The sequence below is a fragment of the Acanthaster planci genome, linkage group LG04, assembly GCF_054643075.1.
Source record: "Acanthaster planci isolate LZ-2023a linkage group LG04, COTS_SCS, whole genome shotgun sequence".
NCBI classification, from domain to species: Eukaryota; Metazoa; Echinodermata; class Asteroidea; order Valvatida; family Acanthasteridae; genus Acanthaster; species Acanthaster planci.
In genome coordinates this window covers 4,104,928-4,124,526 of record NC_141780.1, presented here as the reverse complement: position 1 = coordinate 4,124,526, position 19,599 = coordinate 4,104,928, and the positions used below count along the sequence as shown (strand labels likewise).

The following is a 19,599-nucleotide window of genomic DNA, read 5'->3' as shown; positions in this document are numbered from 1 at the left end:
AAGTGACATTCTGCCCAAGAAGGAATGCAGCTGATCTATGATTGCAATTGTTTCATAAAAACAGACTTACAGTACCGGTGATTTTTATATGTATAATGGGGTACGGTTGATTACAAAACAAATACTGTAGTTGGAAATATATACAAGCAAAAGAAAGGAAAGCCTGTTGATTTAGGGGGAAAAAAATGATTATGCTCCTCTGTTTCCCTACCTGCCCTATTTTGAAAGTGTGATCCGATTTTTTTATTGGGGGGGAGACGTGAATTGGAAATGATGATAGGGAAGAAAAATGCGTCCATTTGAGTTGGAATGCAGGGCAGAGTGGCCTGCTTGTCCATGTCCTTCCAAATGTTTCAGTGGATGGGGAATGTTTTCCAATCTTCATGCTTAAACATTAAGCTCAGTGTATTTAAAAAGTCACAATCAAAAGGTGCTTATTTTTCATTCAAACATACGGATTTCTTCAATGTGCAAAAAAATCCAACATGTATTTTTTCTAGGCACGGATAATACAGCAAACGATTTCTTTGCAGGGTGCAGGAATTGTACATGTATGTAATTAAGACTTACTGCATCCTTCAAAAACATGAAAAACTATACATGATGGCGTTTAAATTGATGCTACGGGATTGCTACCGGTCCTCGTCATTTCTAGTTATCCCGGTGACTCTAATCCCAAGCGAGAATTCCATGAAGGACCGCACAGGAAAAACAAAAAGACAGGTAGCACTAGCAGTAAACGAGCGCCGAGCATTGCAGCAACGCTTGTCAAGTGACATGAGATTTAATCAAGTGGTACAGCAAAGGGACAGCAAGGGCATTACTATTAAGTGTGTGACAAGTCGGTGCAAATGTGCCGACAGAGGTTACCGGTCGCTGGCGCGGACACAGAGAGAGAGAGAGAGAGAACCAGTGGGGGGAGGGGGTTAGCAGCACTTTAATTAGAGAGCACTCTGACCAGGTGACGGGAAGGCTGGTGGGCGGGGCTTGGTGGGAGAAGGGGAAACGAACCCTCAGGATTGTGTGACAGCGCACAGCGTTTGACGCCAACTCGGTTTCCGTTGATTCAAATAACAAGCATGCGATTATCTGATTTCTCTTGCAAGAACATCGCACTGGTCGGGGTTGCTCTATAAATACCACTCTAGATTGAAAGAGAAAGCCATTTCGATGTCTTCCTGACATTATTTTGGAGAATCTAGTCATCGCAAGAATTTTTCTCATTAAATTTGGCAAGCAAGAGCCCTCACTGCACACACTACAACACAACCTAAGAGGCATGTTGGCGCCGCTCTGAAGCTAACACAAAGGAAATATCTCTTTGCTCAGAAACCAAAATCCATTAGAAGATATTTTGGCATGTTCAGAATGTTATTAATAGTGGTCAGTTCATCTAGACATGCAGGATCACAGATTCGGCTAACGTCACTGTCTCGAGTGCATAAGAAAGCCATCTAGACGTCGCCATTTCCACTGCTTCACTGCCTGCGTATTCTTCCATTTGTCAGTCCATATTTTGAGGAAATGGAAACTTGAGATTGTGGCTGTGGCCCTATATCTTATGTAGGTAACTTTTGAAGGTGTAGAGATGAATGCACAATATACCGGTACATACATGTATGTACGTTTGAATCATGTTATGCATGATGCAAATTAAAGGAGACATGACAAAGGATTTTTGTGACTTGAAGACATGCAGGAAAGCCTTCTTGCAGTGCTATTACGAAGTTCCACCTCCCACCTCCTTGTTGGCAATAGAAGGGAGAAACTTCAACATTTTGGTTTTCATGCTAATAAAATTTTACAAATATAAGTGGAACACCATCCAAAGCAGAACAGGAGTGTTTCCATAGCTCTGTGTACAAAACATGTCATATTTTAAGTTCCACACTTTATTTTTATTTTTTTTTGTTCACTAGCTTGTTTGGACAACAGTTATGGCCAATATTGCTTCAAAATTTTGATTGGGGTAACTGTGACGGACAAAGTTTTGCGCTTTTTCTTACGCTCTTTCGGCAAGTAGTGCCTTGTCGGACAAAAGAAAACTTGTGTCCCCTTAAATGCGCTGATGAAAGAATTTTGTAAGAATGGAAAACTGCCGGTACCGTCTTCTTGTCGCTCTTAATGATAAGAAGTATTTTGATCTTGTTCCACAGTAACACATAATAATGGTAGGAAAACAGGTTGAGCTGACTATCCACCGCATGCTTCCCTTAAACTCACAGCAATAATACTGTAACCAACGCTTTTACCTGACAATCACACAGTGCATGTTTTATGTTCATAAGCAAGATAAATGATCACAATCTGCCTTTTTCCAAGCCAAAAGTCAAAAATAGACACTTCTTAAAAGTAACATTTTTTATAAGCCTACAACGTGCAAGAAACTCAATAGTGTATTCTGTATTCACAGTCAAGGTCATTTATGTACACAAAGCCACATCTCCACAATTAACTTCTAGTTTCACAATCTCATCAGATATTCCATTCAATTATGCTGAGCGATAATCACGGCTGTGCTGCAGTATGCGCCGCGAGCAACAAAACAAAGTCCAGTCAGTAATTGAAAGTCAACATTTCCATCTCAGCAGGTGCCTCCGACGGCTGTGCTTCCTCCCTCCTCTCCCCAACCCACCCCCCTTTTTGGTCAGGATTCCACAGTTTGGGTCACTCACAGAGCCTAATACAGTTGACAGTTCTTAAATCACACACATTTTACCTTGTTCAGATTCCATTTTAGCAGAAGGCTATATGAAGTGGGCCTCAGTACATGCGCCCAAAACACTACACCTCGGGTACACCACGCTTCACTTTGAAAGCTGGTCAACTGGTACACTATCCATATATGAAATATCGAAGCAAATGCCAGCGCAACATTTTGACATTGTAGCATATCGAAAGCACATACAGTGTGTTAACACTGTGGTACATTTTAACTCCAGCAAATTTGAGGCCAAGAATTCTTCATAACATTCAACTTCAATTCATGTTTGCTTTAGCAAGGGTGGTGGGTGGGAGAGTTGGAACAAGGGTGAATAAATTAAATATAGAATGAGTACATTCATAAGCAATGCAAACAATATTAAGGATGCTCTCAGGGTACTGTGACAAGCACTGACAACAACCCTAGCCGTAAGCCATATATTTTCTCCCCATTTCTGGAAGCACCAGTCCGAGGGCAACATCCCAATCTAACTAGAAAGGTGACTTCACCGATCCACCGGACGTGGCATGATTAATGTCGGAGCTGGGCCGACAATGAATGCAGTTTCCCCCAGATCCACCTCGGGCCGACTGGCACTACTTGCAGGGAATATGAAATGACTGCTAGTCAGAACGAAAACTAATTGTTTGGACAATTGATCGGGGGCCTTGGGGAGAGTCAACATGAGTAATTTATGAAAGTATGCCCGAGTATTAATCAACGATCGCCACGGGGGAAATGCCAGAGAGGTTTTCAGGATAATTTTTTTGATCTCCAGTTTGAGGAAGGGATCAAAGTGAACTTGCATTGACAGAAAGAACTGCTTTCAAACCCCTTGTACACAGAGACAAACCAAAGTACTAGTATATGGGAAGGGGGCAGGTTTCGGCATACATTACTCTCCTGTCTAATGTATCTCCTTTAGCAGGGAAACAAATAAAGGACTTGGAGATTTTATCAAATAAGCAATAAGTTTAATTTTAAGGCAGAATATAAATAACACCCACTTCATGTTTAAGATTTCATCTCACTGTTGTTAACAAAATGCTTAATTGTAATAAATGTACTGCATAAATGCACTTTAAGCCAACATTTTAATTTTTACGCTGAAAATGCAATCTTTACAATATGCCGTCGGCAAAACCAAACAGAACAGAGCAAAAGACATATTTACTTCTAATTTTGTTACTGGAGCTGTTATATGGTGTCTACCACCACGGAGCAAATGTTGCAAACAACAAGTTGGAGTCTGTATTCAGAGTGTCCGAGTTCACTGAATGTCAGGCTGAGTAATCAGAAGAAACCCGAGTTGCTGAGTGGATCTGGCCGGATTCTCTCCCTGCCCACGACTGACTCGTTTCGCTCACATCAAGGCACCGTTCGGGCTAGGCCGCTGTATCAAGACAGACATCGGGGGATTTGGCTGGGACGTTTTCATAAGGGGACCCCCTTTCCAAAAAAAAAGGGGGGGGGGAGAAGGGAACGTGCTCTTTTACCCTTATGTATCAATTGGACACCACCTGATCAAATATCGTCAGTCTACGCACAGGCTGCCCGACTGTGCAAACATCACCAGGCCAGATTACGTGTCAACGTCGGGAATGACTTATGTAAACGGCCTTCACTGTAACCAACTATGGCGCAGCCATCCTTATAATCTTGTACCCACTCAAGACGGTACTCGGCATCACTCAGTGGATAAAATGGTGGGTTTTTTTAGCAATCGATTCTACATGTACAACACGTCATTCGATTTTTTTCCCAGGGAAATGAAAAAATCACAACTAAGAAAATTATTACTCAGAAAATGAAATTATGACTACTGAATGACACAGACTCCAGTAGGACCATTTTCAGTAGGGGAAAGGTTCTCGGAAGGCTTAGAAGAAATCTAAGGGGGTTTGACTCATAAATTGTAAGTTATGAGAAATTTGGAACATATGCTGTAAATTTTCTTAAATTTCCAAGCAACTGAGGTATAGAGACCACAGCTGAATATTCAATTGGAACTTACATGTGGGAGCATAACTGACATACACATGTAACTGTCACAAACCCAAAGTAAGTGGAAATTTTATTCTAGATCTAGACAAACAGATAAATGTGAATTTTAAAAACTTTGAAGAAAAATTACTCCTCTATTTCAAAAATATAACTGCAGTACAAAGAAAGTACGGTGCACGTATATTGAGTGTGTCAGAATTCTAAGCTGGGCCTGGTTATGCCTGGGATGAAAAATCAGCCAAACTTGGGAAAAGGTGCACATCACTTGAAGGAAATGAAAAGAGATTTTAAAAGTGATGATCAAACAAGTGAAAAATGCAATGCAAGGGAGACTGTGTAAATGAATGCACGAACGCAGTAGCTGGGGGCAAACTGGTCTAGAGGCACTGGTCATACTTTGCATGTACACACACCAACATGCACACTGTATTTCATTAACATGCAATAACCTCCCACTCAAAATTCAATCGTGTACACGGTGCTCACCGTCATTTCACCCACTCACCAAACTGACACAACAGAAGATCTCTCCAATATGCACAGTTTCCACATTTGACTCAGCCTGCACAGCAAACACACGAGAGAACACAATTGTGAAGGCTCCAAGTTGCATGAACAGTGAAACTGAAGTGACTGTTACGGCATTCACCAAATTTGTGCACACAATGTCATATCAATCTCTGAAAAAAAAAAAAAAACCAATTCTTCAACGTAAATTAAGCCAGCAGTTAACACAAGCAGGCCCCGAATGACAGTATCGAATCAGTGTACATGTAATAGAATTGTTAGAAGAGAATTGAGACAAAGAGTCGACAAACTCAAAGTAAACAGTGCTGACAGCCTGGATCGCCATGAACGGAAAAAAAAAGAGCCTTATCAATGTCTTTGTGATCAATGCACAACTCCAAGGAGACCAAATTTAATCACGACCCCGCAACGTAGCCGAGAATCCTTTGGGAAGCGGCAACGAGAAGAAATGCCCGTCCTGAGTAGGGGGAAGGAGAGCCCCAGAGAAATTACCTGTAGATCAACTGGAAACTCACGCAATCAAATAGGGACTGATGAACCCAGTACGGGATGAACCCAACATCGATGTTACACGTGGGATTTGAATTTAGGGTCAGAAGGTGAATCAAACGTCACAGCACTTCCATTATTCAAACAAAACTGATTTCCTTTTTCAGATGATCAATCATTCAAGATGAAAACTTGCTTGTTTAGACATTCAGGAAACAAAACATGCTTCCATTGTCAAAACCTTGAATGGGACCAATGCCCACAGCTGCTCAAATGAAAAAAATACTAAACAATAACAACAAAAATGCATCCCCAAACTGATGGATCAGAGAGCAACAGCTGCAATTATCAGAGGCAACAACTCCTGAAAAGGCAGCCAGTGACTCAAGAGCTAAGTGCACTCAAAGCCGACATATCTAATTCCAAAGTTCATTCACAACTGTCACATTTTGGTCCCTCTGTGGACGTTGTGTCTAATAGGGCATGGATATATACGTACCATCGACATCCCTTCAGGCCTTAACGTCCTATTCAAGCACACTGGTTCCCATAGCGCAGAGTACCTGCGAGTAACTGGTCATTGCTTGGGCCTTCGTGTGGGCACATGGCAAGACGGCAGCTGTGCATTTTGGGTGTTACAGTAAATAGGGGTGGGGTTCCCCCCTGCATCGTGTACAGTGTAGCACCAACACTGGCCATGTTCTAAGGCTGGGTAACTGTGAGTAACTGGTCATTGCTTGGGCCTTCGTGTGGGCACATGGCAAGACGGCAGCTGGGCATTTTGGGTGTCAGAGTAAATAGGGGTGGGGTTCCCCCGTGCATCATGTACAGTGTGGCACCAACACTGGCCATGATCTAAGGCTAAGGTGAATCAAATAATTGAATATCCAAATATCAAACCTTCCTCTCAATCGAATATTCGACTTAAAAATCACATCCCAACAGAAGCAGATGGCCAGGGTATGGTGGACCCCCTCACTGACTTTCAGCAAAAGGGGTGTCATTCCCAATAATTAGAAAGGATAGGAATCCAAGTGAGATTAGGCCCTAACTTGGGATTTACTTCCTTGCAGCCAGATCACATGTACCACAAAAAGCATAATGAATAAAACATGAAAAAAGTCAATTTTTGGGCCCAGGTTTTTCTACACACGCATCAAATACCTGGGTACATTTAAGTTTGCAGGCAACTCCTTAGAAAGAATATGATTTTGTAACTCAATGATTGTATTTTTCCCCTTATTTCGATGATTTTCATCTTCTGAAAATTGGAATTTGAAATGAAACATTCAAGTTTGGCACGCAATATTCTGCACAGCCCTACCTACATGTAGTTCTTAAGTGCAAACCATGCACACCATCAAGCTACGGTATTAGGTACACAGGCAATGGCAGTCACTCCCAACCCTCCCCCAAAACAAAAACAGTGATAGCTCATGTGATATATCATGCCAACCATACACTATAAGACTGAGTAATTTGGTTTTTTTTTATCTTGGGGACAGCCAGCACGCAATCATCATCAGTCGCATGGCACACCTGCTTTTTTACTTGTATGTATAGTCTACATTGCGTCATTCAACCTTTGGACACAGGTAGAAGCAGGCCAGGTACCTCCTGGAGGTATCTGAGGCAAGTGCCTTGATGCCCCTGGTCTTTGCCTCAATGTCCATTGAAATGTCCTGACAGACAGGTTGAGTTTCTAACACGAGTGCCCTTCGCAAATGAGACATTGCCTTGCCCAAAGTTCCTGCCCTGCAAAAGGTTCATAAGATATTCCTTATACCTGCTCCTCATACACACTACGCGTACAACAACTGGTGAATCCATTACATGTACCAGCATTGTGCACATGTACATGTACCACGCTGCCGCAGGTGTTTATTAGTAATGACAGGAATGAGCCATTTAAAGTTAGGGCAATTTAACCACAATTCGTAACCTGCCAAATCAGTTGCATCGTGTGCAGGTTCAGCCTGTGGGGGGGGGTGGGATGGTCATTTCCTTTGCCTTCTGGTTCATAACCTCGTAGTGTGGTTACAGCAAGGCAGGTGTTATCAGGTCAGGCATGGACTGTAGGATAGATATTGCTACTGATACTGACAGAAATTGCCTTTTTGTTTCTTAGCTCTCTTCACTGACAGCCATTCTTTCAATTTCCAGGTCTGACATTTAGAGAAGGCCATAAGAGAGTGATACATGTAGCCTCCTCCCGAAATCATGAATATGTAAACTGTACACAAGTCTACCAATCACAGGCCAATTTTGCCAAGCAAAAATATGGGTTACCAGCCAAGGCTAGTAACCCATATTTTGGCTGGTAACCCATGGCTGTGGCTGGTTACTGGCTGCATCACCCTAAGTCAGGGTGTATTTGCAAAAGTGTTTAATCTGCTGTTGATTATCTTAAAGAGAACCTCTCTGATTTTATCTGCTCAAATAAATATGGAATCATCCAAATCAAATGCAGTGTCATTTGTCTTCAGAGCTCAACTATGACAAGCTTAAAAGGGCTTTTTTTCTGTTCACGCCATGATGTGAATTCTGAATGTAGATTGCATCATTCGGAGAAAACGAGGGGAACCCTCGCCCTGTGTCCGTTGTGGATAAACAATGTGCATGCCAAATAATATATGTAGCCACTGTTTGGCATGCACAAGGGTTTATCCACTACAAACACAGGGCGAGGTTTTCTCTGAATGATGCAACCTACGATAAGAAGCAAGATATTAGATGGAGAGAGCCCTCCTCCTTTTGTTGGTCATTGTTTCACTGGAATCTGAGGAATTCTTTCCCGACATCTAGGGGGAAAGTTTTAGGTAACAACAGTCTAAAGTATAGTACAGCGATTGGACACGTTGGGGGCGTACCACCGAGCCTCATTTCTTGCTGGATATACAACCTACATTCAGAATTTGAATCTTGGCATGAACAGAAAAAAAGCCCTTTTTAGCTTGTTATAGTTGAGCTCGGAAGACAAATGATACAGCATTCGACTTGCATGCCTCCATATTTATTTGAACAAGTAAAATCGGAAAAAAATTGTTTTCTTTACAGATGCTCTTCGACCAAATTTGGTCCTTATCTCAGCCACATTGATCCCTTCCAATCTCCTTTGAACACACTCTCCATTTTCTGACAGAATTGTTCTTTATGAAATCAAAGGAATGAATCATTTCTTTTGAAACACAACATGTTGGAGCCTGTAAGTGTTCTCCTTTTTTTCTCGGTTGATGGCTTGACATTTAGCCTGCACAGTTTCAGCGAACACAGTTCAGAACGGGGTAAACATTGCAGAGGTATCAAATGCACTGCTCTGTGGCACAGTTGACAGGGCACGTGCCCCGCATTATGACGCCTTCATACCCAAATCCACGACAATCACAGTCCTCCAGAGACCATCAATGTACTCAATTTACATCTCAATTACCTATTGTGCACAACAAAGAGAGAGCTACATTCCAATACTGCAACAAAACCTCATAATCCCTTTCCCTAATAATCCAAGAATACGGATTTAATTCTGAATGCTGGGGGGGAGGGCACAGTATAAAAAAAATTACAACAGAACAGACAAAACAAAGCAACATGACAGGAGCAAAACAAGATGCAAAGGAATCAAAACTAATCAGATCTGTTCAACAGAGGGCGCTATGCACATTGTCACCCAGGATGTAAACTTTACTTTGACAAGCACTCCACCTCCACACACAACACTGCTTTAAGCTTACCTGGCATACACAAACAGGCTGCCTTCAATATCCGTCTTCTCCTGCCAATGAACAGAAACCAACACCAACCAACTGTAAAATTATAACTGGTACACAAAGCCAAGCATATTGTTTGGCTTACACTACACAGTACTACAAAATACTAAGTAATAGTCTGAGCCTGAAGGACCTAGCACTGCAAATTAGTACTTCTGGCTAGGTTACTTCCATTGTTACTGATACAGAGAACAATTTAGCCATGCATTCATAGTGCCAGAGCACTGTATGATACATTGTCTTATCTATTGTATTGTATGGCTTCTGAGAACAATAAGGTCACGTCCTCTTACAAGCGACACCGCTCAGTACTACATTTTACTACACGTAGTAATTTGTAGTATTATGTAACAAGAAAACTTCCAAAACAAGTGTAAAGAACGGACAGAAAACATACAAGTACAGTCTTGTTTGCCAAATTCTGTCCTTCCTAAAACAACTCAGCCCTGTCCAGGAAACTTAATATAGTGCATGCACTCTTAGTGAATGCACTGACATGAACTCATCCCAGCCATCAGTATATGCCCAGTTTTCACCTTAATGTGCACAAAAGCATACTGTCACACTGTCCACACACACCAGCAGTCGTGGCCTGACCAGTCCCCACTGTGGGAGCAGAAGTTTGTTCCCACAATGCCTTTGTCCCCACACTAACTATTGCGGCACATGCATGTAGTCCCCTAAATAACAATGCTGGTGTATATCGTTCAATTGTCTGTCACATCTGTCTTACTGACTACCGGAGGAAGAGTACTTTTGTAGGGTCCATAAAATAGGGCTGTTAAGTGGTGTTAAGTTCATCACTGCTTTAATGTGGAGTCAACTTGATTTTGAAACAGTGGAACAGTTCTTGGTACATGTGCACCAAAGTGGGTAAACATACCCCGTATATGGCACTTGAAACCTTCACCATGTACAGTATGATCTAACAAGAAAGTACAACACACATTGTACCATAAACATTCCACTTGAAAAAGGGGATGGGTCATGAGCTACATATACATGTACTGGTATTTGTGCACTCCAGCCAGAACAGTCATTGCTTTTAGTCGAATCAATGAAACGTTCTTTACAAACTTTCAAGACCTGTGGAATTTTAATATGTTCTGTTTAAACTTTTAGAAAAACTCATCAACAGATTTAAAAAAAAAATCATACAGTAAGTGTACCGGTATGTAATCGTATTGTAGCCAACCCTAGTGCCCTCTCCTCCCCATATTTTGAATCTGAATCTGCCTAATCTTTTCGATTCCATTGTTGTGTGAAAACAAAGTGACACATTCTTTGCCTATCATTTCCATCAGGCATCCAAACCCATGTAGAATATCCATAGCTGCCTCTTTTCTCCAACACCTCCTTACAAAAAGTTTGCATAGCTGCCATCTTGTAGGCCGGTGCTTTTGTTCCACAGGGTATGCACAAAGGAGGTTTTCCTGTGGAACAAAAGAACTGCCCCACAAGATGGCTCCAATGCAAATCCTCTATAGGGGATCTATGGGCTGGTGTTACTGAACACTAGATGTACTACCGATAGTTCGGTACTCTCACTCAGGTGAGTTTACACAGAAGCTGCCAGCCAGGAAATGGTTTGTAACACTTTGCTGTGTTCCTATCAGAAGTTCGGACTTGTATTCTTGATCATTAACCCCACATGTGTCTCCCTGGGGTGACACATACAATCATATTGAAATCAGAGGATTTAACTCCAATAGTGTTAACCCGAACCATGCTGAATCCAACACTATTCTGATTTTGAGATTTCAATGGTCCTCAGGGGATCAGAATTAACTTTATTCCTCTTGGTCTGCTGGTGTACATGTAATAGGACTTGCAAAAGAGAAGAATTTATTTGCAGGTTGGAAGAAAAATAAACATCCAGTATTTATCTCTATACGTAATATTAAAGGTCTTACAATCAACATTTGTCTGACTACAAAGCTTGAACACTAGAGGGCCTGACATTATGATCCTTGCAGAGTATGTCTCAAGTACACAGCCATCCCTCCCCCCAATGAATTGTCACAAGAATGCAATTTTTGACATCCTGTCAAGTACTTTCTATCCGGCTATCATCCAATAGTATATCATGCAATGCAGTTCATTCAAATGTGCCTGTCTTTTCCCTGTATTATGAAATTCCTATTGATACCTGTTGTAGTTTTTAATACAGTGATGACCAACATTACTGCCATGGTAACATGCTTCATCTTCTCCATGGGTCAAAATGAATAAGCATCGCTGAGCATGTACATCAATCAAAATACTTGTGCTTCTGATCATCATACATTTATTTTCAACACAAGCTCGAGTTCTTTTTAGCCTCATGAATGAGATGGATTACTGTGAACACGGTGAAAATGCTTATTCAAAACAAGTTTCCTGCGCTGTAGCTTAGTAAACTGTTGGCTGCTACACATATGGCGTGTAGATCATTTTTCACACCACGCCCACGGCAGTCTGCTATTGCTAACATGTACCATTTTCCCCTGAACATACATACTGCACAACTGGGAAAGAGTTTTCATACTATTTTCTGAGTAAATTAAATGCTTCTACGGAATTTTCTTACTTGTTAGGACAGGTCATCCCTTTCTGTTCTGATGGCTATTACAACAGTCTCAGGGAAAATTAGTGTTGTCGGCATATGGAAGTCTTTCCCACAACTGAGTGTATGCAGTAAATACTATCACTAGCATGGCATCCGTCATGTCAGTGGTTTCGCACACGTTGGCTGCACAGCGGCACTGACTTGTGCGCATGGTAATGACATTATAAAATGCATTGTCAGCTCCACTTACCGTCTTACGGTACAAAAACATCAATGCTTATGGATCGATGCCAATATTCCCGAAATGCCGAAGCACTAAACTTACCCATTCATTTCCCTCTGCATTGAACGTGTACAGAGCTACCTGACTAGCCGTCTGTACGATGTTTGTGATGTGTGGATCACACTGCTGTAAAGCTGCAAGGTTCATACGATCTTCAGCTTTACTGTCGGCCGCCATCTTGCTTTAGTTTCTGCTGTCGCAAACTTGACGGTGTGAATTCAAAAGAGGGCGCTCTTTCAAAACAAACGCACGTGGCCGGCCGGCTGGCGGCGCGGCGTAGTTCCACTGCATGAAAAGTTATCGAAAATACTGATAGTAGGCCTATGCGTCCACGAAAATCAGAACCTCGCTTGGGAGATTAAGTGGTCAAGCACAACCAAAGATCAAATCTCTGTTAGTTTTCCCGGAGACAGCTACTGCACTTTTTGCTCTTATATTTTTCTCTTCCCAAACCAAGTCCTAAATTCTCGATCTACGTAACTGTTAATTGCAATCACTCCTGTGGAAATGAACTTGTAAGCAACAAATTAGACTTGAAATTGTTCGTACCGTGCAGGCACGTCAGCCTTGTCACGGTTAGTCAGTGAAAGACTTCAGTTTCATAATGATTTTTTGTTTAACACAATTACATTTTGTAACAGTCCTAAACTTTAGTAAGTTCCCACTGGCAACGCAAAAACTGCTCGCAAAGCAACACTGAGGACTTGCATTTGATTTCTGCAATTTAATAATAACCCTTTCAACTTTGAAGCATGCCGTTTAATTCGCCCTTGGAATTTCAATCCTGTTCGTAGTTTTTATCTGTCTTTTTTCCGTTCTCGAGTTCAATGATAGCAAAACCTGTTACTTCACTTTTCTTCATGCTATTTTATACCATCTCTTCACAATAAACAAAAGTGGAACTAAAAAAAAAATGCTTACTGATTTTCAAGGAGTGGTGGCGTGCTCACGCACACCACTCCTGTTAAAAACCGATCTGTTCCTCGTCACGTCAGTAAATGCCTCGAAGCCCCGATGACTAGCGGGCGATGGAGTTGCAAATATGGACTACGTGACTCAAACACCGCGAACATCTCACACGGCAGATAACTGATAAAACAGACTTGTACGGATATCTGGCTGAGCTGACAGTTTGATAACATGAATGTAGCATTCTATGAATCACATGCTCTGAAAAATATGTCTTGAGTGCAGTAATTTCAAATAGCTGGCACATAACCGACTTTTAAAGTCATTTTATTCACACATTAAACTTTAAAATCAGAACTGCCCCATTCCATATACTCCCGTAGATAAAAAATAAACCCCCTATCTATTCCTTTTCTTTTACCAAAATGATGTTTATTCCCACCGTCTGTTCACCAGCTATTAATCTACCACCAACTATTCATCATCTTTGAATGCCCCAAGATGAAACCCACTGTCACATTTAGGTCTTCGTCTATCTTCACCATTTCAAAGGCATCACTTACACCACGTCTACATGTGTGATCACCATGGCATCATGCGAAAGAGTATCGGCAGAAGCCCTGCAGAGCCATAGTAATTTGTGTTCCTCATTGTACCCAACCCAGTCTCCTTGTTATCTTTCTTAGCACTCAATATTCTGCCCAACCTTTGACCGCTACCCATCTCGCTGGCAACATCAATCTCAAGTATTCTTGGAATGACAGGAGCAAAATGCCCGGATGTACTCATAATACACGTTGAACTGTGCCCGTAATTTGCCGTGCACATCATGCATGTTGCATGTAAAACGTACACAACGCGTAAACATGGAGCATCGCTGAAGGATTTACTGTCAAAAAACTGCGGAATTATCGACCTTTTTTCATCCCTTTCCAAACCCGAAGGCCAGCGCCATGGATAAGTTTCGAACTGGTAAAAAATTAAATGATATCTATGTGGTTGTGTTTGTTGCAGTGATTGGAATAGTGTTTTTGAGACTGTTTTTGGCTGATTCTTGGTGTTTTTCCGAGGTTTGGTCATTAGTGCTGGTAAGGTCATGTGCAAATGCCGGGCGGGTTGCCGGCAGAGTTACCACGCGCTGTGAAGCCTGCGCCTGAGGCTGGTTTTTCCCATGTTCCGGCGAGTGGTCACTTATGTCAAGCTATGGCAATAACAACAACGATTCCTTTATTTTCCTGCAGTTTAAGATCACCAGTTTGCTCTCTTCTATGAACCGTGCGTTTTTCTCTGTTGATTTTTAAGCCAGTTTATTCATTTTGTTGAAATTCCCCTAAAAAAAAGGTCAGCCGGGATGAATGTACCAGTACCACCAGGGTCTGAGGTCCACCCTGCTCCTGTTCGTGATCAGGGTGGATGTTGGACCCCACAGTTCTGGGGTAGGATGAATGTTGAGATAACTGTGTGAAATTCAGTCTTTGAGCTTTATTCATCTGCCAGTTTGATGCCAAATGTACCATGTAGGAAAGGGTTACACGAACATCACTTGATGCCATGTACACAGACCCTGTGAGACTGGTCTGAAAAATCTTTAAGTATTTTCTGAATAAACTCTTCAATAGTTTCCTTGCTAACTTGACATTTTAGAACATGTTTTCACTTTCTGATGGCTGATATATGTCACTGCAAGGAAAGATCAGTGATGTCTGTATACGGATTAAAATGTGGTGTACGGTACTTGAACTTGTCATAGACACCAAACATGATGGACGTGATGAATGGGTCAATTATACGTCTGCAGTAAAAATTATAAGTAGGCCTGTGTATATATTGAATTTCCTGTGGTTGCCTGTATGAAGCCTGATTTTGTGCAGTGAATTTCCATTTAATTTGTAATATAGAAGCCATCCTAATTGCTATAAATCACTACAAAAAATGAAATTGGTCATTAGTCTTGTAGCACTTATGTTTCAACCATGATAAGGATCACCTGCTGTTTACGTATTATGACAGTGTTAAAGCTTACAAGTACATGTAATTTGTTTTCATCAGGTATTTTCATTGGTACATAAAGTTGGACCATGGTTGGACTTTTCTCTGTGTAACTGCACATGCACTGGTTGGCGATTTTGCCTATTTGTTGGCCCATCTATGTACAACAGTGAACAATAGATAATTATGCACTGAATGAATGAATTACATTCTTTGAATGCATTGTTTGATGAAGTTGACCTTTGGTTTGCTACTTGGGTGAGCGTCAACAGGCCAGGTCAAATGTAGGCTTTCTCAGGGAAACAGGGATTTTATTTCAAAAGGCACTGGGGTACCTTTGCGTCAGTAGCTACATGTACATGTAGCATGCATCCTCCTGGCAGAGTAAATGGAACTAATCACATTGTTTGAGAGAGGAGGCAGGTAGTTGACGTGGGAAGTGTTGAAATGCTCACAACCTCAGCCAATCGGATTTGCCGTTTCTGATCGAGGCGAGGTGTTGCGTGACCTTGCCCTTCTAAGCACCACACATCCAAATGTTAGTCTTGTCCATACCTTAAATCACGGGATGCTGTGAAAAAGAGAACTCACCCCATAACTGCAAATTGAAGTGTGGGAGTATTTTGCCCTTTTTGCTTCTCTTTTTCACAAGTCGTTTTCAGAATTTCCCAGTTCGAGGAAGGTTGAGGCCAGCTAGTATCGCTAATTGAAGCATTTGCATTGCACACATGCCTACACAGAGTATGAGAAAACACCAGATTGCCACATTGACCAAGTCATGTTTATCGTTCACCACCTGTTTTCCTGTTTGCAGTGGTCCACAATAATGTCGCGGCTGCCACAGCCAGCAGCGGAACCTACGTCAGCGGCAGCGCTAGTACCCCGACCCCTACCACCGCCTCCCCTACGGGCCTGCCTGCCACCACCAACGCCCCACTCAGCTCGGCTTGGAGAACCACGCTGGCCGCCACAACCACAGTCTCCACAATGAACAGGAGACGGAATACTTACAACAAGAAGAAGCAACACTCAGGAACTTCACTGCGCCCCCCGAGGGCGCTCTTTTGCCTTACGTTGGACAACCCCGTGCGGCGGATGTGCATCAGTATCGTCGAATGGAAATATCCTTTTCAATTCTAAGAATTCTGTGTTACTAAAGAAAAATAAGTGAGGTCTGTGTAAAACGTAGTGGTGTATTCTGTTTACAGTGGTACTGGGGTTCAACTTGCAAACTCCCCCTTGTCCAAAACACACATCAGCACCTTCAGAACATGAACACTGCACATAAAGATCTGTATTGGCATTCCGTGCAACCTGATTATTCTAGAATTTCTTTCTTTTTCGTCGAGAAGTTACCAAAGTTCTACTGGCAGTTATGTGAAGTCGGTTACAGGTTGCTGGTCCCATAGTTTGGAACTGGTTCCTGTCATCAACGGTCTGGTAGTCACAGGTACCTGGTTCTAATATAAATCCCTCGTAAATGTTGCTGGTACATGCATGTAGGGCACCACTGTATACATGTTGTCTGTAGACAGGTGTATCCTCTTGAGTGACATAATGACAGTCTGTGGTTATAATCCAGTGCAGTTTGGTAGTTTTGCTTGGCAGCCATTGCCCAAGCGAATGTGCCGCAGATCAGCGAAATTACAACGTGTACATGTACTCTGTGTGCAAATGTGCATGAACAACCATGCACATGCGGTAGGCGGATTGCCCTCAGGGAGGTTGTTGCTAGGAAAACATAGACCATCTCTCTCTCTGTTTCTTTTGCCTTTTTTTTTTAACCATGGCCTTACGCAACCATGAGTTTTCACATATTTCGTAATCAACCAAAGTACTTGTACGTGTACATGTACTTAGTTTACGTGCACCAAAAATGCATAGTTTCTGCAATGCTCTGTAGCCAATTTGTCAACGCTTTCTTGTACACTGTAAATCCATTTCTTCATATTTCTCCATTCATTCTGTTTTACATGTTCGTGGTCAGTTCCCCTTTCCCCGAAGCTGTTTTTCTTTGTACCCAAATTTGCGAGCCTGGATTTTGTCTAAATAAATCCTGCACTGTACATTGTACATGAACTTTGTGCAGAACATACATTTCATAAACACTTATGTGCATGCAGTGAGCTCAGAGATCGACAGCGCTCATGTTTCACGATGAAGAAAGAGAGTCTTTACAATGCAATTTCCTTTGTCAAATGCACGTTCGATTGGTACCAAAGTATAAATTAGTCTGTTTATATTGCAGAATTTTGAAACAAATGACATGGACCCCCCAAAAAGAAGACCCAAACAGGGAATGATTGCGTATGTTTCTCAGGCATGCACTGTATTTGCATATTCAAAATATGAAACAGATCACGTTAAAAGGTGACGTACGGAGGCTTCTTGTAAACACACTTACATGCTGATCGGATCTAATCGTCATCTCGTTGTGGCAGATAGCAAATAGTACATAAATTATGAATATTAAATACTCTATTATTGTTTGGGCAGCGTAACTGTGACTGTGCTGCACAGATGTGAACTCAATGGACACGCTGGATTAAGGCCGGTTTTCCTCCAAGGCCACCACATGCTGCAATGTGATTGGTTTTAATTATTACTGCACTTTTTGTTAAAACGCATGTCAGATTTTCATCATTTAGATTTTTTTCATTCGTGTGCTAAGTTTTATTTTGAGCCTTCAGACATTTGAGCTTTATTTTTGTGTGAATACGGGGACCCAGTATAAAATCAGTTTTAAAAATGTTTGTTTTGGCCTTGGATGAATAAGGAATACCTTGGTATAAAGAACATATGCAGGTACATGTGCATTGCACTATATGCATGTTGTACAAGGGAATAAACATGTGCTTGGCCGGTCTTTAACCCTATCAGTCCTGAATCCTCCAATTTAAATATGATTTTGCATACACCCTAGGGAGTTAAGGTTAACGTGTGTTTAAGACCTGCCAAGTACATATTTATTCCCATTCAAAAATACCTTTTTATTCAGAGAGTCAAAAAGAAGTCGACTTATGATGGATTTCCAACAATATTGTTCTAAATTTTACTTTCATTTTCCCAAACACCCCCGTCCATTTATGGTATATTCCTTTTGAAAGTTGTCGAATAGAATCTCCTTGTATGTGGACTTGGTGCACGCGTGGCGCGTTCTATGTCTTGTGTCGCACGCAGACTCATGACCAACAGGGATGGAGTAAACTGTCTCTTATCCATGTGCCAGCGCGTGTTTTACGCAGCGGGCATTATCACCTCTCAGCGGGCAGTTTCAAATGTGAATACATGGTCAAGTTGCACGTTGTTGAATAGGGAAACTGTCTGAGGTATTTTTGATTGATATTTTAATGCATAGTTTATACACTGGTAAGCACAGGGTTTTGATGCTGTTGGGGTTTATTTTCTACAGACAGATACTTGTGGTTTTTGAAAAGCAATGAAAATGATTACACCTGCCAACACAAGCAACTAATTAATTCATTGGACATAAATCCTTTTGCTAAAATTTTGTGCAGAGAAAATATGAAATCTTGACAAACTGGGTCTAAAAGAATGAAACTATTCTTTTTCTGTGTTCTTCTAAATGATGTAGAATGTAATGGACAAAGAAATGGCTCTCCTTTAATTGTGTACGAAAGCTGCTATGAGTACAGTACACGACATGTACTGTGTTTGCTGTTTTGTTTCTGAACAGTGCAATCCTGATGAGGCAACAATTTAATGAAGCCATAATGTGACTCATTTTCCTTGTGCTGCAAGGCGAAGCAGGTTCTTTGTGACGTGAACTTTTTATGTAGTTTGCCACCATAGCAACCATTTTTGCTTGAGCATATTTTCTGAATCCTCTGCCTTTTTCCAAATGTTGGTCAGTTATGGCTGCAGCTTCATCTTGATGAGTAACTGCATGTGTCTGCTGTATGAAATGGAGCCACATGAAGCTTTGGAGGTTTGAACTCAGGACTAAACTCAGGAAACTGAAACACAGACAGACACTGAAGACATGGGTGCCTGTGTTTTCGGCGGAATGTGTACAAATGTGTCATGTGAGAGCATCACACCTGGGCTTGACAAATTATTGCTGTTAGTAGTGCCCCTTTTTCTTTTCCCGCCCCTGTTGAGACTGTGTGCATATGGCCTCGGCAGCGGGGAAAAAAGAAAGACGAAGACATCATTTTTGGAGCCAGATAACCGAGAAAGTTTAGATCTAGGCTAGTGTACAAATTAGAATTAGAGTTGGACGAGAAAGCGGAGAAAAATTTGTGCATTCAGAAAGACACACGACTGGATGTTTGTGGCAAGAGGGAGCCTTTTTTTTGGGGGGGTTGATATTTTTGTATTGTCTGATCAAGTCTTTGAATTTCGCCACACATCGGTC

The 19,599-nt window shown here is 41.6% G+C and overlaps 2 protein-coding genes across 7 annotated transcripts in view; one reads left to right on the top strand and one right to left on the bottom strand.

The window, feature by feature from the left end:
- LOC110974144 (mRNA-decapping enzyme 1B-like) overlaps positions 1 to 12,514 on the bottom strand; it is a 48,683-nt gene extending 36,169 nt beyond the window's left edge. The window contains exons 1-2 of the mRNA XM_022225532.2: positions 12,366 to 12,514; positions 9,457 to 9,497 (exon numbers count right to left, since the gene is read on the bottom strand). Of these exons, the coding sequence (XP_022081224.2) occupies positions 9,457 to 9,497; positions 12,366 to 12,500 (176 nt within the window). The 5' untranslated portion in view covers positions 12,501 to 12,514. The remainder of the gene's footprint in view (positions 1 to 9,456; positions 9,498 to 12,365) is intronic.
- The window catches only part of LOC110974142 (voltage-dependent L-type calcium channel subunit alpha-1D-like), a 137,575-nt gene that overhangs the window by 14,036 nt on the left and 103,940 nt on the right, over positions 1 to 19,599 (top strand). For 2 of the 6 annotated variants that reach the window (XM_087135206.1, XM_087135207.1), the window contains exons 1-2: positions 13,941 to 14,204; positions 16,036 to 16,342. In XM_087135206.1, coding sequence (XP_086991332.1) covers positions 14,186 to 14,204; positions 16,036 to 16,342 — 326 coding nt within the window. In that variant the 5' untranslated portion in view covers positions 13,941 to 14,185. Of the gene's footprint in view, positions 1 to 13,940; positions 14,205 to 16,035; positions 16,343 to 19,599 lie in introns of those variants that run through there. The other 4 variants (XM_087135209.1, XM_087135213.1, XM_087135208.1 and 1 more) reach the window with 3 other exon arrangements.